The 24,429-nt window shown below is 39.7% G+C and overlaps 1 protein-coding gene across 8 annotated transcripts in view; it reads left to right on the forward strand.

The window, feature by feature from the left end:
• Positions 1-24,429, forward strand: part of myo16 (myosin XVI) — a 133,625-nt gene that overhangs the window by 45,651 nt on the left and 63,545 nt on the right. For all 8 annotated transcript variants that reach the window (XR_002920804.2, XR_002920803.2, XM_024287205.2 and 5 more), the window contains exons 3-12: positions 2,495-2,565; positions 3,649-3,792; positions 9,672-9,780; positions 12,929-13,053; positions 13,132-13,257; positions 17,370-17,445; positions 21,099-21,249; positions 21,334-21,484; positions 21,725-21,835; positions 24,051-24,116. Coding sequence is in view for 6 of the 8 variants with exons in the window: in XM_024287205.2 (XP_024142973.2) it covers positions 2,495-2,565; positions 3,649-3,792; positions 9,672-9,780; positions 12,929-13,053; positions 13,132-13,257; positions 17,370-17,445; positions 21,099-21,249; positions 21,334-21,484; positions 21,725-21,835; positions 24,051-24,116 (1,130 nt within the window). In the remaining 2 variants the exon portion in view is untranslated. The remainder of the gene's footprint in view (positions 1-2,494; positions 2,566-3,648; positions 3,793-9,671; positions 9,781-12,928; positions 13,054-13,131; positions 13,258-17,369; positions 17,446-21,098; positions 21,250-21,333; positions 21,485-21,724; positions 21,836-24,050; positions 24,117-24,429) is intronic.

Raw genomic sequence — 24,429 nt, forward strand, 5'->3', positions numbered from 1 at the left:
TCTTTCATATGAAGACGGGGGCCGCAAATCATCATCCTGCGGGCCGCAAATGGCCCGCGGGCCGCGAGTTTGAGACCCCTGCTTTAGGCTTTGTTCTTTACTGTAGGATAATGAGCTTTAGAAGAGATTTAGGCAATTTCTAGGTTTTTTTTCTTTCACAGTTTTAGCTTGACAGTTCTTTTTCTGCAATGGAGCTTACTTGTCAATCAAAATGTTATTGGTTCAATCCCAACCTCTATATATCATAACCTGTCAGTGATCTTTTTCCCCTTTTGGTGAAGGAAATCCTCACAAACTTTCTGTTCCAAAATGAATCGCGTTTTCTTTGACTCACTACAAACGTCCACAATAAAAATACATCTCAAAAATATACAATTCGTTGTCTCAAATATTTATTTTGGTCACCACTAAATGATTTCACATCTCTTCAATGGTCTAAATCAACTTTTTCAAAAAAAATTCCCCCCTAAATACATTGCATACAAATATATACATTGCGAGCAGTTAGAATTTTTTTGTAAATCACAGCAGACGTGTAAGACGTTACGCTCACTCAGACTTTATGATTAGTGATTATCTTTCAGAGAGGAAACAGCAGGAAGTCCGTCTGACAGAGGCAGGAAGTTGTGAATAATAGAGGCCAAACACTGATAGTGTCTGTGACAAGTGGGGGATCCGTGTCTCCATCACTCCGCCTTCAGCCTGTGTGATCATCGTAGATGCACGGCTTATGTGTTGTGTAGTCCAAAAATGAGTCAGGCAGCTGATGTCAAAACATTAGTTCCACCTGCTCTATTTTAGCACAGAGGAAGAGGGGTAATGGGGCGGGGGCGCTTGATAATCAGGCTAATGTTGTGCTGAATGTTTAAAGGGGACAAAAATATCTAAGCACTTTATAGAGCTGACTTTTTTATTTAAAATTATTTTTACTGTGCATTTACCAATTTTTTTGTTGTTGTTGTTTTGTCGCACGGTAGTGCCAGGTAATTTCATGTATAAGTACTTCTTGGAGTTTACATAGGAAGATGCTGAATGTTGCTGCCACTTACACGATTGGAAAAGTCTCATTAACGTTGTTGTTTACCAAAAATCTTCTGAAATTACGTCGATTATGTTTTAACGGTTGAAAAGTTACAGTATGATAAAGATTTTGTATTTAAGCGTCACCGACGACGCCTCAGGTGTTAAACGGTTAAAAGATTGCAGAACACCGAATGCTTCATCTGCACAGTTTGGCTTTGACTTTGAAATACAAGAAGAAAAGTATTATCTTTAACTGAGAAAATTACAAGAAAATGAGGCTTAATTGGAGCTTTACAGTCTTGAGCCCTTCAGAATAAAAAAAATGAGAAGCTAAGTGTGCTGTTGGCTTTGGGTTTGGTCTATTTTTTTCATAAGACTGTTGAGCACCGAGAGCTATAAGAGACAAGAAATATATGTACTGTTTTTTTTCTGATAAAATTTTGATTTGCGACAACTATTACTGTTTATTTTGTTAAAATAAAGGCAGCTTTTACAGTTCCTGTGGCTGCACGACTGATACTATCAGTGTAATTACATAATATTTTGTTCTTTAATATACAAATGTCATTGATAACCTACTACATTTTTTCCTTAAATTCAAACATTTGTTTAGTATGTTTTGATGTTATGATTTATGGTTCTCCGTGTTTCTGTTTGGTGCAGTGTGATTCATGTGTTGTTTTCCTCTTTCCCACTCCTGGGAGAGATTTCAGAGTCCAGGTGGCGCGTCAGTGGACCTCGCCTCTGGCTCTGGCTTGTGATTATTAGGCTATATAAATAAAACTGAATAGAAATAATTATGTAATTTTTCAGTTAACATAATTGCCTTAAATATTTATCAAAGATGCAACTAAACGTGGTGATTTTAACATAAAAACATGCAAAGATTGTTGTTTCATTCTATTTTATTACGTCTCCATACAATGTTAATGTTGTGTTTCTTGTTGAAAAGCTCATACATACATTCTGTTGTACAGAGATGGAGCGTTTTGTCTGTGCTGTCTGCATCCACGCACATGTTCAGATGAGTTTTATCTCTGCTCCTCTATTCTCTTCCATGCTCCGGCTTATTTATTGCTCACAAGCTCACCAACCCTCCCTGAGCTGTTCACAAATACCCCATGAAAAATGTATCAGCTGTCAGGAAACCACCTCGTTTGCCACACAAGCCAGCTCTTATTATCCCTGCAAACATGTGTGTCAGTGTGTTAGTGGGTTGGGAGCGTCTGCGATGTCAATCTGCGTACCCCAGTGGCTCTCTGACCTTCTGCGGGAGCAAGAAGCAACCAAAGTCCCACGCAACGCCTTAACACTGATGCACACTGACGCGCCAAGGACACACATGGGCCACTCAACATAGACTGGAGTTGACAGCAGGAGACGGGGATCGGTCGTTGTGGCGTGTTCGCTCGCCGCTCTTTCCCTTCACGCGTTACAGGTGTTAACACGCAGATGTGTGTTGTTATTGCAGTGCTGAGGCTCCTGAAGGAGGGGGCAGACTTCAACACCTCTATCTCCTCTGAGGGATCCCTGCTCCACCTGGTAAGATTCACTGGATTTTTACAGTTACTCACATTTTGGACCCAAAAATTCAATCATGCCTGGTCTGAACTATGGTGATTCTTCTGCTCCTTTCTGTATGTTTTTGGAACGTACAAACTCAATCACACTTTCAGCAATTTCAGCAATCTCAGTGTCAAAACGTTCAGCTCATTCATTACTGCTAGTACTTTTGGTTTTCATGAACTTTACATATTTTTTTAAATACTGAGCAAAATATATCTTAAAGGAAACGAACAGGAAATTGCTTAAATCTTTTTAAAACTACTTTGTGCACTTTGAAACTTAAGCATAAACCTTCAGCTAGAAGACCGCATTCACACATAAATGCTCATTAACTACTGGGTTTCTAATAGTGTAATTTGGGATTCAGGATTTAATTTAGCAAAATACTTGCTGTTTTTGGCTAATTTATACATTTTTTCATTTTTTAGGCTAATTTGAATTAGCTAATATTTTACCATTATGCTAGCTTTTTTGTCTAAATTAGACTTATAAAATTATTTTTGTAAATTTGGAGTTTTGCCCATATTTTAGCTTTATGCTTGGTGTTTTTACAAGATTAGACTTTTTAAAGTTCTTTAGGAAAATTTGGAATTTAGTTAATATTTTAGCATTATGCTAGCTGTTTTGTCAAAGTTAGACTTTTCAAGTTCTTCAGGCAAAAATTGGAGTTTAGCTAATATTTTAGCTTTATGCCAGCTGTTCTGGCAAAATTAGACTCTTTTTAAGCAAAATTTGGAATATTTTAGCAAGCTTCCAGTTTCAGTGTTTCAGCTTGAACATTTTTAGCTATCAGTTTTAGCTATCAGCTCTGGCATCCTCAGTGATCACATTCAGCTTACAGCACTTGCATTATTATTTTACATATCTCGTTATTCTAATTCTCCTGATCCCTCCGTGCACTTCAATACAACACTTCCCTCCTGCAAATGTGGAGTTTTGCATCCATTATTAACCGCGTGGATGAAACAGGATCTTGTGGAGAGTTTACAGCCAGCGGAGCCTTTGAAAATACCACTGGCCGGGCTTCTAATCGGGTAATTTATGATGTCTTCTCTGCAGTGCGCCCGCCACGACAATGTGTTTGCAGCAGAGCTCCTGATTGAGTGGGGCCTGAATGTCAACCTGCAGGATGAAGACCTTTGGACGGCTCTGCACGTTGCGTGTGCGTGTGACCATGCAGACGCCATGCTGCTGCTGTTGATGGTGAGACACGGATGAAAATTCAAACAAAGAATTTCACTTTCATTGAAAAAGAACCATCTCGGCATGAACATGACATCAAAAAAAGGATCAAATCTGTGGTTGTACTGATGATAAACATGCAGTAGAAGTGCCACCAGCTGCAGGGGAGGGTATGCACATCCAGCCCAGCTACTCACTGAGGGATTCTGGTGCTGATTAGACCTAAGGAGGCAGGCTGCATTCGAGACTTTTGCAGAATTCTGGACAGCTTGGTTTTGCTGATTGGGTCCTGAGTGATGCCCGTTTCCTCTCTGTGAGGCGGGAAAAGGGATTAACATCTGAATATGTCAGCTGCTGTTTGCGTTTTTGTGCATTAGCATACATGCTATCCTGAGTCAATACTTTTGCGTGGGTGACTCATAACTCCAGTGTTCTAAATGCTTTTTAATGTAGACTGTAATGCATTTGTTGGATCATGCAATAATGATAAGGGAGGGATATTTCATACTTCTCCGTGGGGGACAGTAACTAAAGCTTTTCCATTCACTGAGAGAAATCGTTTGCGAATAAATGAGTTCTCTACTTGCTGCTCTGAGTGGAGAATAAAGACGAAGTTTCTGAGAAATCTCCACTTGTGATTTTCATGGAGAAGAAGAAAAAAATCTTTATTTTTCAGCTTTGAAAGTTTACTCTTTTACTCAAAGAAGTGCTTCTTTTTTCGACCTTCTGCATTCCTCTGTGTGACAGCCTCTGATTCAGATGAGACAACCGCTGTAAGTCGACACTTTGAATGCGATGTTTGGATTTGCTTTTTTTAGTTTTTTCTCAAGGAAGGGCAGTTTTGTCTTTCCTGTAGTAAAAATATCTTCAATTAAGCCAGTTTCCAAAAATAGAGCAATAGAGTTTTTTGTTTTATTTATTGTAACACATAAAAAAAGCCGAACAGTGTACAGATTTAAGATATAATATCATGCTATATCCACATATATAATACTATACTACCTTTGGCACAATAATTCATTTTCTATGAAATTTGAGTTATCTTTGAAGTAAGAGGACTCGATCTCAGAGGCTCCGCCTTTCGCTCCTTGTGGGTGCCGCCCATTTCATGACGTCATCCTATAGTCTGTGTTTTGCCGACAAAACAAACATCCGACAATCACGGCCGTTTCCATGGAGAAAGTGCGCGTGTGTTTTAGCCTTGTGGGTGGTGCTGGTAGTGCAGACTCTTCCTGGAAGGGGCTGTTCCCACTTTGTGATGTCACAATGTGAGGACCCACTCGTTTTTGTGGATTGGGAGGGATTTAGAGCAAAATACCAGTTTGAGGTTGTTTTTGTGATAAATTAACAATATAATACGCATAAAAGCTAAAAAAGTTTACATGATACAGGCCCTTTAATGCTCCTCCCTCCTATCACCACCTCGTCTTCATCTTCCGTTCTTCTTTCAGGTTGCAAAATGTTTACGTTTTAATGGAAAACTGAGCTTCCTTTAGCCATCTCCATGCTTGATTGCTGCAGAGTTGTGCAAATCTTTTGTGTCCTCATCCGTTATCTCTTTTCCCATGAACCCTTTCACTCTGTCCTTGATTTTTCTCATCTCTGTTTTCTGCTCAGAGAAAGAGGTTCTTTATTTTATTTTTGCTGACAGGGATGTTTCTAATCTTGTGCTATAGGAAAACTGAAGGGGGTTTGATGAAAAGTGCATTGGTGCTCCATCCAGATTAGCAGTTAAATTAATTCTCTTATCTGCAGCCACCAAACAGCAGACGGAGAAAAACACTTCCAGACTCCCATCATGCACTCCTTCATTTCCAAACATATTTCAACCCCGTTTGGTTAATGATCGTCATTAAAATCCACGCTGGAATGAAGGAGTCGGTCAGAGGAGCAGTGGAGGAACACAAAGAGACATGAGAAATAATATAAGAAAAGACATTTCTCGAACCCCCATGATGTCACAGAAAATCCTGGTTTTAAATCAAGGCGGCTCATCTAAAATTAATCAGATTCGTACAATTTATTTGGATATGTTGAAAGTTCATTTAGATTTTTCTCATTTCTGGTCCAATAAAACTGCAGGGGAGAAAAAAATCTATACGGTAATAAGTGTTAATCTCACACTCTTTCATTTTGCTGCCGACCTGAAGTTTTACTCCTGAGAAGAATTTCTGAAATATATATTTCTACCTCTTTTTTATTTATTTTCTGTCCTATACTTCAAATAAAGACTCTTGCTTTTGGTCTCTACCTTAATTTTCCTGAAAAAGTATTTCTAGAATTCATTTTCTGTTGCTACAGTTCAGAAGATCCTGTTTTATCTTCCAAATATTCAACTTCTAAACTTTGAGCTAATTAAAATAAATTAAAAACCTTGAAGGACTGACTGCTATGAACTGTAATTAAGATCGATTTTTTTATGAATTTCACCTTTTCTTTAGCCTATACTTGTTTTCCCAAATGCAAATTTTATCCAGACATTTCTCTATTTATTTTTTGTGAATAATCTATTTTTGTGATTGGAAAGAACATTTGGCGGAATTGCATAAAAGACACAACAATGAACAAATTTATAACTGAATGCCAGAAAAAAAAAAAAAAACAGGAACACATGGGCTCTCACTTACAAAAAAAGACAGTGACGAACCTTATTTACATAAAACAAAATTTCTTATTAAAGAATCACCTTTTAAATACTGCAGGTAGAAATTCATTGCAGGAGTTGTTGTTAATTATCCCTGTTAATTGAATAAAACTAAACATTTGTTTTACCTTCTGATCTAAATTCCCATAGACGCCTTAAAAAAACAGGTGTTTGCTCAGACAAAATAATTTCTAAACTACTTTCTATAATCTAAAATCTTGTTCCAGTGAGGTAGCACGGGCAGTCTTTATCGTAATTTCTTAAAAACCCAAATCATCTAAAAAAAATTATCAAAAACCCTTTTAACTTATCTTATTCATGGATTTATTCCATTTTTTATGCATTTTTAAGTTAAAAAGAGGCTGTTTTAATCGGGTTGACCAGAAATTATTCAGAACTGAAATAGATAAATAATAGACAGTCACGTAAAATAAAACATTAAAATGCATGAAACGCTGCATCAGGTTGTATCAAGACAGAAGTGGAATCTAAGAGAACATGATGGAAACATCTTTGAATCTTTCAAATATTTCTGATGGATCCGCCTCACGTCGGGTAGTCAAGTAAGTCAGCCTGGTAACTTTTGCTCCGTGGAGTGCAGTATCAGGTGTAACATTAGTAGTATTTATCAATATAAGGACTCCGTCTTTTCTGCTCTCTTGGTCCCAATGATCTGATAAGGTTTTGCATGTTTTTCAGATAAAAAAAATCAAATTTTTGCTGAGTTTAATTAACCTTTCTTCTCTCCAAAAAGCAACATTCACATGAGTGCATAATGCAATCATCAAAGATCTGATTGCTTTTCTTTTCCTTTTCTGTGCTTGACCTTCCCACCCTTAAAGACTCATGAATCCCTCCAGTTAGCCGTATATATTAAAGAGGAACCCTCATTTAGAGTCCCTTATCAATCCTCACACAACTATGATCGTTACCATTTATGGCTTCATCAAACAACAAGAGTCTTTATTAAGGTGTAAATTCTTTTAATCGACACTTGCGGATGATTTTTCTTGAGCCAAAGAGGGAAAATAAAAGAAATGCAATGAAAAAGCAGGAAGTGTCTGTCACTATAGCAGCGGTTGTTAACAGTTCTCTCTGCAGGTACAGCGGCTCATTAATTTTTACAAATAATTAAAGCAGGAGAGGGGAGTAATCAATAGGAACATTCAGTTTTATGGGCTCTCTGGAGATTATGGGGACAGGAAAGCTTGATTCAAGCCAACAAATCTTCAAGTGTTTTTTTTTTTTTTTTCTGTGGTTGGATTCATTTTGCAGATAAGACCACTGAGGTGACATAAAGGCCAGACAGAGACAAGAGAAATGGAGGGTTCCTTTGTTTCTACAACATAGTGTTGCACTTCTGTTTCACTCCCTGTCATTTGAACAGAGGAAAGCCTAAATCTGATATATGTTTGTTAATTACGAATTGCAACAAGCAGGTTTTTTGTAGGAAAAAAAAGAAGAAAACCAAAAGAATTGGATACAATATCCATTTTTTTAAACATAAATTTACACCATCGTCTGAAGCAACAACAACCATAAGTGGCAAAAATGCACATGTGAACCATTGAGTGTATATGAGAACTGGACCGGGTGATCAATTCTCCCTCACTTTCCAAACAGGAAGTACCTGCTGGTTTCAAGAAGCTAAAACTCCTTTACCTTCGATAAAGAAATAAACAGCTGTTACTCAGTCATTCTATTAGTCAGAATAACCATTTTTGCTCTGATACATTTTTTTAACATCTTGATAATCCATATTTTCTTGTTTTTTTTTATTTTATTATAAACTGTCCAATCAGATGCCTGAATAAAAGTAGGCGGTGCCTATTTGCCCCCACGTCAAATGTTGTATTGTGGAAGGGATGTGGCCTTCCAACAAGCTCACTTCTGATTGGTTGTCATAGAAATGTAGATCAACTCAGACCAATCACTACTAACTGACAACATTGACTCTATAGGACAAAACTGAACAGAGCAACACATTTCCAATGGGGGACTTCAACACTTATGTTCAGTTCTTATAAACAGTCTATGGGACCACCTGCTTTTACTGAGGCATCTGATTGGCCAGTTTATAACTTGAATAATTTGTGATAAAGAAAATATTCCATGAAAAGAAAAAAATAGGATCAAAAAATTATGGGATTTTAGCCTCTTGGAACCAGCAAGGAGGGATGGATCACTCAGTCCAATTCTAATTTACAGTCAATGCCCATGATGCCTGGCTCTAACATGGCGGTGTCTATGTTACAAACAAAAATGGCAACTGAATTGACTTCAGTTCCTTGGAGTCGGAAGGGAACCATTTTCTATGGGTGACATCACACTCACTCGTTCCAGTTCTCATGTACAGTCAATAACCTGTAAAATAAAGACTGTAAAAATGTTGATGTTCATTTAAAAAACAATTTTGAAAACAGTCACAGGTCTGTGTTCCTCTAAGAAATCCCTGCTCTGTTTGCTGTTCAAATGTCCTGGAAATATTTGTCATGTGAAGATCAAATAACAACGTTTGGGGTCGATCAAAGGAACAAACAAACCGCAGACTTCCTGTCTCAAGTGAAATCAGCAGAATACGACTCCACCATATATGGAGACAAACATCACCTTTAATTGTCCATGTCTTGTCATTTTTTTAGATTATTTAGTTGTTTTTTGTTAGTTAATTGGTTTTCGTTGGTATATACTAATGTTTTAGTACTACTATTGGTTTTATTTACTATCACAAGATTTGGTTTGCTCTGAAAGTGGAATGTAAAAACCAAACCAAAACAACAGAAAGTATTCCTCTGCACCATCCTGCAGGAAGAGTGCACTAGTTAGCAGACAATACAGAGTAAGAAAAGACCCCTGCACACTGTGGTCATTAAAAAATAATCGTGTTTAAAATAATGGGGCAGCATTAGTCATTAAAGGAAGTAGGGAAAAACTCTTTCTCCTATCTCACGCTGCAGCGGAGGCCTGCTCATGCTCCAGCAGGATCCTGCTGAGTCAGCATGCATTCGTCTCTGTCACATGCACTCGCTAACCCAGACAAACCCAGGTTACGGTAACCTGTGCCCTTACTCTTTGCAGCCTCCTCCCTCTGGATATTAATTATTAAGACAGTTCTGTCTGCACATTTGTTCAGGTAAATGTCACTAAAGGAGAAGCAAGATAATCGGACTCACTTCATCATGGATCACCTCTAATAAATGGCCTGAACTAAAACCATTTGTTTCTGTCTTTCTGCCGTTTTGTTCGGATCTGCAAGGCCGGAGCCAACATTCTGCTGCAGGACGTCAACGGAAACATTCCTCTGGATTATGCCTTCGAGGGAACAGAGACCAGATACATCCTCCAAAAATATTTGGAAGAAAATGGTAAATTTATGATTCTAATTTTAACATTTTGTCAAGAAGACATTTTTCTCTATTACATTGGATGTTGCTTTTCTTCTACGCGTCCCTTTAGAGCCAGGAGACATATTTCCTTTTGTTTTAGTCAATGAAGCACTGAGATAATGTGAAGTATGAAGGAGAAGTACCCTTCCTTCCAACCTTAATGATCCCGAATTGTGAATCTGGAAACTGTTTTTCTAAGATAACGAAAAAGTCAATCAGGGACTAAATAAAACAAACAGACAGGGCGGAAAGGTGGATTAAAAAAGAACAGGAGAGATTTCAGGGAATAGGAGAAAAAGGTGAAAGATGAACCGACGCGGAGGTTTTCCCTCATCTTTGTTGGCCACACATGGGTCCACCCCGTCACATGATAAATGTTCACTTCTGAATGAGAACAGCTAGCTTATCAAGCGTAACCGCTGCCTGGACACACAAACACAAGCAATAAAATGTGTTTTTCCTTCTTTCTAACAGCCTTTTTATATCCTCCAAAGCCTTTCTGACAGCATTTTGACATCATAAAGCATACTAGCACATGCTCACTCAGCCTCCATGCCATGATTTAAGCACGGCTGCAGGCTCTACATGATGTTTGTGTGGTTTGGGAAAAACAGTTTCTACACCTGATGGCAACGATTGGTGTTTTCAAAGACTTACGCCGAATCTGAATTCTTCCCCTTACCCTACGGCTTCTCCCTACCCCTAAAGTTAACTCTCCAAACAGAGGGCTAAATGAAAAAATGGTGTCTTCAAATTCAGACGCTAGTACTACTCAATGACGTCATCAACAGACGCGGATCTCCCTACTGGCAGAGGGATAGCAGGTCCTAAGTTACTACGGCTCTGTCTATTAAAGACAAGTTTGGACACCACTACTGCTTGAAATTCCCCTACAATTGGAGGGGTAGGAGAAGAATTTGGATTCTGCCCATGATACAATTTTAGGTCAGCAATGTTCACTTCTTTATTTAAAAAAAAAGAAGTATTACGGATACGAACATAGATTTATTCGTGTTACACGATATCTGAATGCAATCAGTCCATAATCTTTGTAAGTTAGGATCAACTGGGTCCAAGTTGGACTTTTAAAATGGAGCCGGACATGGGTGCAAAAACCACCATAGCAACTGCACAGATTGGGACAAAAAAATTGGGTGACCCAGCTTTCCAAACCAAAGATCCCAGTGCAATCCGGGACCTGTTCATGGCCAGTTTAGGCCACTGGAGGGGATCATTTTGGCTCTTTCTGGGACCATTTTTTTTAGTCTCCCCGTGTTCTCAGTCTCGTTCCCCTAACCTAATTATTTCCTAATTTCAGTATATTCAAGGTCCCGGGTCCCCAACCTCACTATCTTAATGTCTTCGGGTGCCAACATCCTGGTATGCCAGGATCATGGTCCTAGTCCCTGACCTCACCATCTCCAAATCTTCTGGTGCTAACATCTGAGTATGTCAGGTTCATGGTTCCAGTCTCTAACCTCACCATCTTAATAGCTTCTGGGGCCAACATCCCAGTATATAGGTTCAAGGTCCCGGGTCCCTAACCTCACTGTCTGAACATCCCATTATGTAGGCTCAAGTTTCCTGGTCCCTAACCTCACCGTATTAATGTCTTCGGGTCCCAACATCCCAGCATGCCAGGTTCATGGTCCCAGTCCCTAACCTCACTGTCTGAACATCTTCTGGGCCAACATCCCATGATATAGGCTCAAGTTCCCGGGTCCCTAACCTCACCGTCTTAATGTCTTTGGGTCCCAACATCCCAGCATGCCAGGTTCATGGTCCCAGTCCCTAACCTCACTGTCTGAACATCTTCTGGGCCAACATCCCATGATATAGGCTCAAGTTCCCGGGTCCCTAACCTCACTGTCTGAACATCTTCTGGGCCAACATCCCATTATGTAGGCTCAAGTTCCCGGGTCCCTAACCTCACCGTCTTAATGTCTTCGGGTCCCAGCATCCCAGCATGCCAGGATCATGGTCCCAGTTTTTACGAAAATCTAGAGGATCTTCTGGCATCCATATACAAGTGTTCCTGGTGGGTCTCCTGGGTTTATGTTGATGTTTGGCGGGTCTCCTGGACCCTCTTTTCCTGTGTTATGGGGAGTTATGGTCAAGGGTTAGGGTTTGGCACAGAGCCAATGCATGCTTAGAATGAAATCGGAACACTGATGTCTAAAACTGACTTTAAACCATCTAGAATGCAGAGAAAGAAAACCATTCATGAATTTCAAGGCAAAGATATGATTGTGATTGACTGAGAAGAAAGAATGGTCATTTAGGTATTGGTTCAAAAGGGAAGGCCTAATTAATAAAGGTTTGTAGGGTGCATAGACTGCACCCTTGACTTCTTGGAGCCAGTGGGTACTTCCAGTTTGGCATGCGAGGGGGGAGGGGCACTCAGTCCAGTTCTCATATATGGTCAATGGTAGGGTGACGTAACAACTCAATGAACCTGGAACTGAGATAGATCTCAGTTGAAACTGTGCCATTTTTCTGTTTGGACAGAAACATCAGGTCGTGCAAGAAAGACCCCTTATCTGCAGTGAATTTGTGGAAAAAAAGAAACTTTAGCTATCCCAGCTGTCTGTTTTCTTGTTTGTTGATAGAATGATTATTTAACTTTCTGACTGCAACTCATTAATCCTTAAAGCCTCACGTGGATTTGTTCAAAGTGACTTGTGATTCTTCCTGCCTGCCTGGCAGTGGAACGACTAACTTTCCGCTTTTTTGCCTATAATATTATGAACTTTATTTTGGTGGGATTCTGCTCATGCTCAGTTGAGTCCCACGTTTGACCACTCTAAGATTTAAGAAAAATCGATTGTCTGATTAAACCAATCACTTTGGAAAAATCCCATTAATTGTTGCAGAGAAGCTTATCTGAGAGATTTATGGACTGATTGATAATCCATTTAGACTATTACCAAAAGCAAAAAGAGGGTCAAAGAGTGTGGATGTGATCATGGAGAAGTTCATTGATCTCTGCAGAATGGAACAAGCACCACGGTGTTTGCATCAAAGAGAACTGTTCAGTCCAGGAAATATCTAATAAATCAAACATTTGTTTTTCTTTCTGCTTCAAATTCAGATTCCAACATTATATGTGTTCCACTTGTGTTTTCAGGTGTAGATGTGACTTCTTTGCACGCCATGAAGACACAGAGGCCCAACACCATGTTGGCTGATGTGAAGCAGCTCGTAGCCTCAGGGGGGAGCTTGAACCTGCCCAATGAGGAAGGGGTCACTTTGGTAAGCCAAGCGTCATAGAACAAATGATTGTCTTAATTTGGCTTGTGATTGTGACTTGCCTCGTTTGTCTTCTGGAAGCTCCACATTGCGTGTGCCAGCGGTTACCGGGACGTGGTGTCTGCGCTGCTGAAGAACGGAGCGGATCCTCATCCTGCTGACGGCAACTTTTGGACCCCCCTCCATTTGGCGGCCAGATTTGGACAGGTAAGCTGCTCGAAAAAAGTTTAATGTCGATTCAGTAAATTGGAAAACACGTTGGAAATAATGATGAAATTATCATAATCGATCAGAAGCTGTGAAAGTGCCGAGCAGCACCATGACTACATCAGTGGAATCATGTTGGGTTAGCAGTTTGGTGGTTTCTCTGGGAGGACAGAAGATGATTTTAAGATGGGAGATGGTTTGAGCGGCTTCCAGCCCAGAAGAGAGGGGCGTAATCGCTTTCACACATTGCTGACCTAACCAGATATTTAATTGCCCTTTGGGTTGTGTGCTCAACTGCTGACAAAGACAATTTATTCACTTGGTATTTGAAGTAACTCTCCATTTCATTGGTTTTTCTGTGCTGCTGGCCTTTTTTTTTTAATCCAGACAAAAAGATTATAAATCTTTTATTCTTAGTCACTGCACACCCTGTTCATTTTTTTTCCATTTTTCTGCTTCTTTTACACTATAAATCATTATATAGTATTCCTAACACTTTAAACCCTGAGAATGAAAATCAGTAGAGATTTAATTAACAATGAGGTATTGTTTTTGTCTGTTTACTACCGAGATTGTCTTCTAGGGTTGTTGTAATCAAGAATATTTTAATAAAATAAAATTTTCTTCTCTGTATTTTAATTCAAAGATCAAACAAGTGACCGTCAGGTAACATTGAAGAATTTGTGGTGTCATTGAGTGGAGAGAAAAGCTTCCTCCAATTGATAGAATGGGAAACAAAACAGAACCAAACTCATTTAAGGAGGCCAACTGTCCTTAGAGGGTAACCAAACAGGGAAGTTGGAGGCTGACTCCACCAACAGGCAAAATGTGAAAATCCATTCAGAGGGGCGGGGCTTGGGAACAAGACTGTTATCATTACTGGGGCTGCAGATCATGACGTGGGACGAAATTCAACTGTAATACCTCTATTCAACCTGTAGGGGGAGCACACAGAAAGTTTTGACTTTTCAAGAATTAAACAAGTTTATTTTAATTTGTCAAAAAATTGGCAATGACCAACAGACAGCACTGTTAACCCCCCATTTGTAGAGGTCAACAGACACAAAAAGTTGATAGTATAAAGTTTGGTTACACTTTCCCCGCGGTTCAGTTTTAACCATTGACTGTTGATGAGAACTGGACTGAGTGACCTCTCCCCCTGGTGTTCCAAACAGTAAGTTCCTGCTGGTTTCAAAAAGCCAAAATCTCATAAACGTGTGTTGAGAGATCAACAGCTATTATTTCAAAACAATTCTTTCTGCTCATGAAATATTTTCTTTTTTTTAAGTTATTCAAGATATAAACTCACCAATCGAATGCCTCAATAAAAGTAGGTGGAGCCTATAGGCACCCACGTCAAACATTAAAACCATTTGATAGATTTCATGCGGACTTCCAACAAGCTCGCTTCTGATTGGCGAGAGTGGTTGCCATAGAAACATTGACTCAGACCAATCCCTGCTTACTAACAATGCTGGTTCCAGTGTGGCAGCGTCTATATTGCAAAAGAAGTAATTTCATTTTTCATTGAAGCCAGAAATCAACCATTTTCTTCAGGTGACATGTCACTGACTTGGTCCATTCTCATATACAGTCAATGGTTTTAAACAGAGAATTTTGTCATACCTAGTACAGAGATGTACACACTTTTACTTTCAAAACACATTCTGTTTGCATATTTTGCTACAGATTTTGTTATAACTTATAGATCTATTTTCCCTCCAACTAAACTTCTTTTGTGATGAGTCTCAAAACTGAAATGTCTGAATGTCTTGAAGGTATTTTATTCATTTTTCTGATTCATTCACAAAAAAAGAAAATTATTTTGACACTGCATTATAAGTTACTGCCATGTTTGCATGAACTTAGTGTGTTTTTATATATTTCTGTAAGGCTTAGCATTGGCAGAAAGGATGACGAGAGAACTGGTCGAGTTTTTCCCGCATTAAAACATCTCAACTGCTGCATTTTTCCTGATTCCTAATCCTTCTTAACTTTTGCCTTCCTTGCTCCACTTCTTTTGAAGCAGTCTTAACTGATGGACAACCAGCATAAGATGTTTTTGTAGACTTGTGCATCTGTTGAATCATGCAAATCACTTTTTCCAGTTTTGTTAATCTGAGTCCGGAGCGAAGACATTTCCTTTTCATGGAAATGTCGGCCAATATCTGCAGCGCCGGCTGCTGCATTAAACCCAAAAGCCCTTTCCCTGGGTCGCGGACCCTTTATGAAGATGTATGACCTTATTACTGCGGCTAATTAAGCTGCTCTCTCTTGGAGCAGAGATAAGTGAAACCATTCCTCCCTGCTTATGTTATTCAGTCATGGATTACTAAATGATGTTCTCATGGAGGAGGAATTTCAAATAAGTCCATGTTGGATTTCATGACCAAAAAATGTTTTTTTTTTTTTAAAGAAATATTTTTTATTTTTTAATATAATACCTTTTTTTAATCTAAAATTAAGATCAAGAGTACGTTTAAAATGTAAACAGGCCAGCTGGTCTTTTCCTCTCCTCTTTATAAATGAGCGTCATTCCTATTCATGGATTTCTCCTCGTCTTTCGCTGATCTTTTTTTAAACTTTGACCCCGTTTAGAGTTCAGACCTCGACAGGTTGTTGGCATTTATAGGGCAGGAGTTTTGCTGCTTGGCTGAGGACGTGCAGTCAGAGGGGTTGTAACTGAACAGCTGCTGGCGTGGGTCAGTGCCAGTCCACCGATTATGCTGAGTCATCAGCGCTGTACAACAGAGTACAGTAACCCAGCAGTCTGTCTTGCAGAGAAAGTGGAACTGTTGCTATTAAGAAACTCTAATTTTCAGCGCTAAAAGTTATTTTTTTATTTTACAGTTCATACTGATAAAAAAAAAGTTTTAGCGTTCACTTAGATTCAATCCACATCCTATTCTTAAATTCAAAAAAATAAATAATTAACATTCACTATTAATATGTCTACCAATAATTATTCAAATTCGGATTTCTTTATTTTCATTTGTGCACAGCATTAAGGACGTATCTAAAAGGGAAATTATACATTGTTTTAGCCTTAAAAAAAACCCTGCAAATCAAAAGCAGTCGAAGGAAAGACAAAAGCAAACGGATTATAAACGAAAAGAATTAGCTTATCAAACTCTACTACTGCATATTTGAATTGAATTTAGCCAGATAGGACTTGGGGACAAGTGGGGGCAAGGTCCACAGCCAAGACAAGCCAGAGGCGTGGTCCACGGCCAAAGAACAGGAACACAGACAATCCACCAGGAATCTGAAATCTCTCCCGCTCGTTGAAGGGGAGTGGGAACGACACATGAACATGAAGAGGAACAACATGTGAATCACACTGCACCAAACAGAAGCACAGAGAACTAAATATAATTAATAATAAAGAATAGAGGAGAGGAGAAGTAAAGAAGAATACAGAACAGAACTCCAGTGCACCATACTTTTCCAAGCTGCTAACTCTGTGATGTAGAAAACACAATGTGGGGACCACAAATGTCAACAGAGCATGTAAACAGAAAGCTCTCAGGAACGGAAAGGGGGTCGGGGTGGCTGGAAAACTGACACTTATACATACAAACATGTTTTTACTGTTGTAAAACGGTTGGCTGCTACCACACCATGCACTGTTGCTCTTTTTGACCAAAAGATTTCTCCTTAAACACATTATTCTGTTACATTTCAAAAAACACTGTTCATGTTTAAACAGAAGCTTTACTGGACTGAGGTAGTGTTAGTCCAGTAAAAAATAGACTAAACAAAAAGAAAAGGAGGTGAAAGTCCTCACTTGTCACCGCGTGTTAAAATAAATGTCGACATCTGTGAGATTTTCCCTCCGTGACATGTTAAGGAACTGGGGCTCATTACTAGCAGATCTCCGGAGTGAGTGGGACCACTTCATCTGTCAGGTGTCACCTACGCTCCACATATTGGCTCAGAGCTGACATTTCTGCCACCGTGTAAAACATCACATTGACAAACCCACTCTGTACCAAAGCCTGGATCTGCTGCACTCTCACAGAGGTGGACTGTCAAAAACCCATGGTATTCTGCTATGAAATGTAAACCTCTGGTTTTCACTAAATCAGTTTTTCTCCCTTTTTTTTCTACAGACAAGCATCGTTAACCAGCTGGTGAAGCACGGAGCCGACCCAACTTTACTGAACTGCAACCAAGACAAACCATCCGGTAACGCACTCACTGAAGATGAGGCTTTTATATTGTGAATGGATCTAAGAACAGTTTCAGTCATGGAAAAATAAGATTATTAATTAAGGTTTCTTTTAAATTAAGGGTAGAACACTGTATATCCTCTGTAAATCACAAGACATTAATCTTAGAATATTTTATGTATTGTATTTGAACCACAAATAATTAACCAGCTCTAATTATAAATATATATATATATATATATATATATATATATATATATATATATATTATTCTTAGTAACAGATAATAGACAGAAAAACTCCAGCATAGTATACAACTGAAGCTGGAAAAAAAATCCTGTTCCACTCGTCTTCTGGTCACAAACAGTGACAAGTCTTTTGCACAGACTCTCAGTGGTATCATAGCAGGGTTGTAAACTTGAATCTATTTGACAAGACAAACAAATCAAATCTTTGATCTAAAATTCCAGAAAGAAAACAAGCGAACCAGGTCAGAGCAAAATCTCACATGGGACTTGGTCAGAGGCAGAAAAATGGGTCAAGCGCCAACCAACCAAATCAGTGAAACAGAAGTGGACAAAAGCAGAGAGAATCTGACAGCAGGTTTGCCAGCCTCTAATAAAGGGAAACTTGTGTCCAAAGCAAGAACATGACAAAAGAAAAATTAGTGGAGATGATTAGTTAGTAGTTGGTCTGCAAAATGTAAGAGATCTTAGCACAACACAATTAAAAAATAACCAGCAAAGGTATTAGTAAATCATTTGGTTCTTCACACTATTATCAGAAAGTTATAACAACAATCTAGGGGTGGGTGGCCCCCACCTGGTTCTCTCCTGGACCGTGGGGCGTGGGGCAGGTTGTTGGCCCTGGCTCGTTCCTGTGGGTTGGAATAGGGGGATGCTCAGAACTCCTGGGTTGTGGTGGGCTGCTCGTCTGGGGTGGGGTAGGGCTCCATGGTGGGCCCCCTGGCACGGCAGGAGGTCCTATTCTTCTGGCTGTGTTTGGAACCTGGAGTCTTTGTACCTCTGAGCTCTCTGGCATTGGGGGGCCCCTGTGGCATTCCTGCTGGCCCTGGTCTGGGTGGCTGACATGATTCCCTGGGGGTCTTTGTGTGACGCCGGAGTCACACAGGACGCGATAGCGCAGCGCAGCGGCGCGGAGCGGAGAGCGCGCCCCTGCGCGGCGCTCTATTGGTCACACCAGACGCGATATGTTTCCGCAACGGTCGGCATGCGCTTCTGCTAGAGCTATTGCTTTTTTTGCCATCATGATCAATAACCAGGATATCTCCCAGTGTTTCTGCTAAAAGGAGATGGTCTCTGCCCCTGTCGACACAGACCCCGCCCCCCAACTCCGCAGTCGGCCCACTTCATTGATCGGCTTGTGCGCGCGTGTGCGTGTCTGTCTGTTCTGTTGTGTGTCTCTGTGCACGCACGCAGGTGTTTCCGTCGGTCAATTAATAAACTAAAAATATTACCTGATGTTTCTTCCCAGAAGAACCGCTCCTCTGCCTCTCTCTCGTTCAAACGCAGCCCCAAGCCCCGCTCCAGTGTGCCCCCTTCATTGATCTGTCTCTGTGTGTATCTGTCTTTTTTTGTGTGTCTCTGTGTCACCCGCTCCGGAGATCTGTGGTGTCCGGGGTGGGGGCTCTCGCTCTCTCGTTTAGACACAAAAACTTGATAACATTTGTCAATCACGGCGTTTTATTGTGAAAAATTGGTTCTATTTTGAAAATAAACCGGATTTTCCCATGTATTTCGATGCAACTTCCTGCCAGTATTGACGCGGAGCGCTCGCGTCGCGCGGAAGAAATAGGCCAGACGCCGAAACGTTGCGCTGCACCGCGCGGACCCTCCGCGCCGCTGCGCGTCGCTCCGCGCTTGGTGTGACCGACGCCATAGGTTAACGTGGGCGCCGAATGGAAGCGCACGCCGTTCCGCGCCGCTTCGCGGCGCTATCGCGTCCTGTGTGACTCCGGCGTGAGGATGACTGGGCAATAGTGAATACGTTCTTTGAGAAGACGCTGGAACATAGAGTAACCTATAAGAGTGGAGGTAGAAGCACACCGATAGACTCCATCTTGTGTAGACGGTGTAATCTGAATATCAGTGACTGTAAAATAATGGTTGGTGAGAGTGTTTCCAGACAGCACAGGATGGTGGTGTGTAGAATGACTCTGGTGGTGAAGAAGATGGAGAAAGAGAGGGCAAAGGCAGAGAAGAGGACAAACTGGTGGAAGCTGAAAAAGGAAGAATGATGTATGATTTTTAAGAAGTAGTTGGCCAAACAAAGAGCTTATGATGACTTGTATGCTAGGTTGGGTAGTAAGGAGGGAGAGACTGACCTGCACAGATTATCGAGGCAGAGAGACCAAGATGGGAAGGACATGCAGCAGGTTGGGTGATCAAGGATAGGAATGGTAATGTGGTGACAGGTGTCAGTGGTGTAATGGAAAGATGGAAAGAATACTTTGAAGAGTTGATGAATGAGGAAAATGAGAAAGACAATAGAATAGGTGACTGTTGAACACATTCTCGTTGCCAGATCATTAATTTTGAGAAAACAATACTCAGGTGAAATGCTGTTAGCTCATGTGGTGTCTGAATACTGCTTTTTATTCAGGATTTAACGTAACAATCTGTATAAATTCAAAGTAACTTAAAGTTCCACTCCAAACATCCATCCATCTTCCTGACCGCTTCTTCCCTTTCGGGGTCGCGGGGTGCCGGAGCCTATCCCGGCTACTGATGGGCGAAGGCGGGGTTCACCCTGGACAGGTCGCCAGTCTGTCACAGGGCCTCAATCACACACACATCCACTCTCACATTCACACCTAGGGACAATTTAGAGTCACCAATTAACCTATGAAGCATGTTTTTGGACGGTGGGAGGAAGCCGGAGTCCCCGGTGAAAACCCACGCATGCACGGGGAGAACATGCAAACTCCACACAGAAAGGTCCCAGCCGGGATTCGAACCGGGGCCTTCTCGGTGTGAGGCGAGAGCGCTAACCACTGCGCCACCGTGCAGCCCCACTCCAAACATCTTTTGATCTATTTTAAAAGCGCTCCTAGTGTTTTTTTTTTTTTTGAAGATTTTACAATTTTTTGGCAAAATCAAAAACGTGTCGTTTTCTAGGGCATAGTTTCTGCCGAGTGGAAGGAGGGAATGTTGAGCCTGCCTTCATGACAAGATGGCTGCTCCAATTAGATCAAGGCTCCCCAATCTATGGGCCGCAAACCTGTACCGGTCCAGTACTGGGATGTGGACCCTACTGGTATCCTAACCTTAACCTGGTACCGGACACGGATCAGTACTAGGGTTAAGGGTACCGTACCGACTGTGTCCCAAGATTCGTTTCACACTCGATCAAGCAACTGGACCCCTTGTAACAGCCAACACGTTAAAAAATAATTGTCAATATGTGATGACTCGGCAATGAGAATGTGTTGGACTGTTGTGGAGCAGGAAGATTAGTACAAGTGAAGTTAAATAACTCATGATAACTGGAAAGATTCTTGATGAAATACCCGTGGAGTCTTCATCTAACAGATATAAAACTTTAGTCTTACTATCTGAACCTGAGAAGTGGATATTTTGAAGTCTGAAGACATCAGATTTAACAACTCATTGCTTCAGTGACTGAAACCTCTGCTCTGTCCTGTTTCAGATGTAGCAGTGTCCGAACACATAGCAACCATCCTGCTGGACGCTGAGGAGAGCTGGCTGCAGAAGCTGAATGACCCATCGGCCCCGGCGCCTCGCATCGACCACAGCTACGATGGCGGGTCTTACGACATCGACACCCCCCTCAAAAGCCTGTGGGTCAACAGCCTCACAACATCCTTACATTTATTTACCTCAGTTGTTTAGTCTCTTGGTTTACATGATCTTTTGTCTCACAGGAACCCTCTGGGTGTCTCCATTTCGAGGCGGGACAGTTTTCTGGAGAAGTGCACCATGTTCAGAGAGGCGGGGGGTGGCATGAGCAGACAGCCCTCTCTGGATAATGGCCTGGATGGCCCCTTCACCTCTGGACCCAGTAAACTGGAGCAGGTCCGATTTATTTGGCAACTTCTTAGGATTTTATTTTGAAAAGTCCCTTTTTAACCTCAGACTTTGGTTAAATTAACAAATTATTATTATATCTTACTATGGAGTTTTTAGAGTGTACTGTTTCTTTTGGTATAATGGGATTTAATTTGTGCAACTGTTATTGTTTGTGCAGAGAACATAACTTCCTTTTTTAAAATATTTTGTACAAATGTTTAACTAAAAAAAGTTTGTCTTTCTCAGGTCAAGCTGATGCCTCCAGCTCCAAACGATGACCTGGCATCTCTCAGTGAGCTGACGGACAGCAGTCTACTCTACGAGATGCAGAAACGCTTCAGCAATGACCAAATCTACGTAGGAAGATCCACTCTGTTTGTGGCAAATTAAAACAGGAAAAAACATCCACATAACTTTAAATATTCAGCAAACCCTCCAGGATACAGAGAAACATGAAGCAAATGCTTGTTGTTTGACTTGTTGCTGGTTTTCCATTCAATCTGGGAATTTTAGTACATGCTGTTTGGTTCTCATCACAGTCTCCATGAGTCAATGAGCTCCAGATTGCAGAAGATTTCCCTCCAGCTGTGTACATCTGATGTTATGAAGATTTAATGTCTGAAAAAAAAAAAAAAAAACACTTGAAATTCTGTTCTCTAGATACGACGTCCATAAATTCATCAAACCCGTGAAAGATTCATCTTTTAGACAAAAACAGAAAAATCGTTGATGATGCTAGTAAATGCTGTAAAGCTGCATGTGGCTGCTGAAGATTCTGAAACTGGTAGTTAAAAATGCTAAAGTCAAAAGTGCTAAAATATTAGCTTAATTCCAAATTAGCCAAAAAAATGGAAAAATGTCTTAGTTAGCCAAAACAGCTAGCATGATGCTAAAATATTAGCTAAACTCCAAATTATTCTAAAAAAAATGAAAAATGTCTAATTTAGTAAAAAAAAAGTTAGCATAATGCTAAAATATTAGCTAAACTACAAGTTATTCTTGAAAAAAACAGAAAACATTTCTAATCGTGCCAAAACAACTAGCATAATACTAAAATATTAGACAAGCTCCAAATTATCCTAAAAAAGAAAAAAAAAACAGGGAAAAAAATCTAATTTAGCCAAAAACAGCTTGCATGTTGCTAAAATATAAGCTAAACTTCAAATTACCTTAGAAAAAGCTTATTGTTCCTGAAAATGTTAAAGTATGAATGGTGTCTTTGTCTGAAAGTAACAGAAGTTCACAAGTTTCAAAGTTCACAAAGTTTCTTAAGGATTTGAGCAATTTCTCAATCGTGTTGCTCAATATTTCAAAAACTATCAATTTTATGAAGACTAAAAGTACAAGAACTAATGTCCTGAACAAGCTCAGTGTTTTTATACCAATATTACTAAAATTGTTTGATTTAGTTTTGCACCTTTTTGGAACGTAAAGAGAATCACAATAGAGTGAATGCTCTAAAGCAATAAACACAATAAACTAAATGTTTCGTCACTATATGACAGATAAATTTTCATCATTCGTTTAAGGTTTTTTTTAAAAACATTTTTATTAACATAACGCCTCAAAAAGTATTGATTTAATCAACATTTTTTTCAAAATGAAAATTCGACCACTAAAAGAGGAAAAATTGAACTAAAATTCATGCCATGTCTGCAGTTTTAAGCCTGAAATCCTTTTTTTATTCTATTTTGCTAACTAACATTTGAGATTCCATTCAGGACTTGGTGCAGTTTAAAGAGTTAAAGAGAAAAATCCATTACCACACAGAAATTATATATTTTTTCTTCTACAGTCAATTTCAAAAACACTTCTTCTTTTTTTTCTTTCATGGGAAGTTAGTTCTGCAAAGACTGGATCCAGATCAATGTGGAGCAATCTGTGAGCCGACCTCCCAGTGAGGAGCCAGTAATAGTCCGTTATTACAGGAAGCCAGATGGGGGACGGACAGTGGGGTTAGCCACAGCAGGAGGCGGGGATGATTGGGACAGCGAAGAAAGGAAGTGCGAGTGGTGTGCAGAGATGATTCTGAATAATGAAGGCTGGATGGAAAACTGCCGTCCATTTACAAGGAGTGGTTAACAAAAAAAAGAATACATTAGAGTGCAGCTATCTAGGTAATCTCAGCATGGTTGATGGGACGGCTTTTAGAGGTGAAGTAAAGCAGAAAAATGTAGCTTATTTTATTTTTCTTGAACAAACAAATAGAATAAAAAACAATATTTCAGAAAGTTAAATCATTTTAACTTAGCATCCATGCTGTGAAGAAAAAAATATATTTTTTAGGATTTTTCTGAGCCGGTGGTAGTTTCATGGGTCAGGAATGTGGAGTTATTTGGTCTTAATGAACCCGGAGTTTGTATGTAACTGTGCAATGTACAGTAAAGATATAAAAAAGAAAGTTTAATTACTGTATTTGGAGCTGTTTCTAAACGATTTAGAATGAGACAGAAGTTCTGTTTTTACTACAATGTCAGCACCTTTTCATCATTTTTCACTAGTTTTTGTTTTATCTGCATCAAATAGTTTTTTTATGTGATTATTTTTATAATGTTTGTTCTTTTATTTTTAGACTTACATCGGACACATCCTCCTTCTAATCAATCCAAACAAAGAGCTGCCCATCTATTCCACTCTGGTAAGCACAGTTTTTAAAACGATCTTTTTGCAAATAGAACAAAAAAAAGAATAAACAAATGATAAATGTAATACTTTCTGCTAGCTTGAAAGTACATTTGATAAGATTTAATCTGAAAATGTATAAAAATTAAAGTAAAATGAAAAATTGAGATTTTTGGACAACAGTGGATTATGTTATGAAAAGAATAAAATTTCTAACTTTATAAAGAATTAAACTGGTTTTAGATCAACCAGAGAAGAAGCAGAGGCACACATGTTGGGTTTTATTCAGTTTTGTTACAAAAAAACAGGAACACATTTCTCAAAAGACG

This window comes from Oryzias melastigma, linkage group LG21, assembly GCF_002922805.2.
Source record: "Oryzias melastigma strain HK-1 linkage group LG21, ASM292280v2, whole genome shotgun sequence".
NCBI lineage: Eukaryota > Metazoa > Chordata > Actinopteri > Beloniformes > Adrianichthyidae > Oryzias > Oryzias melastigma.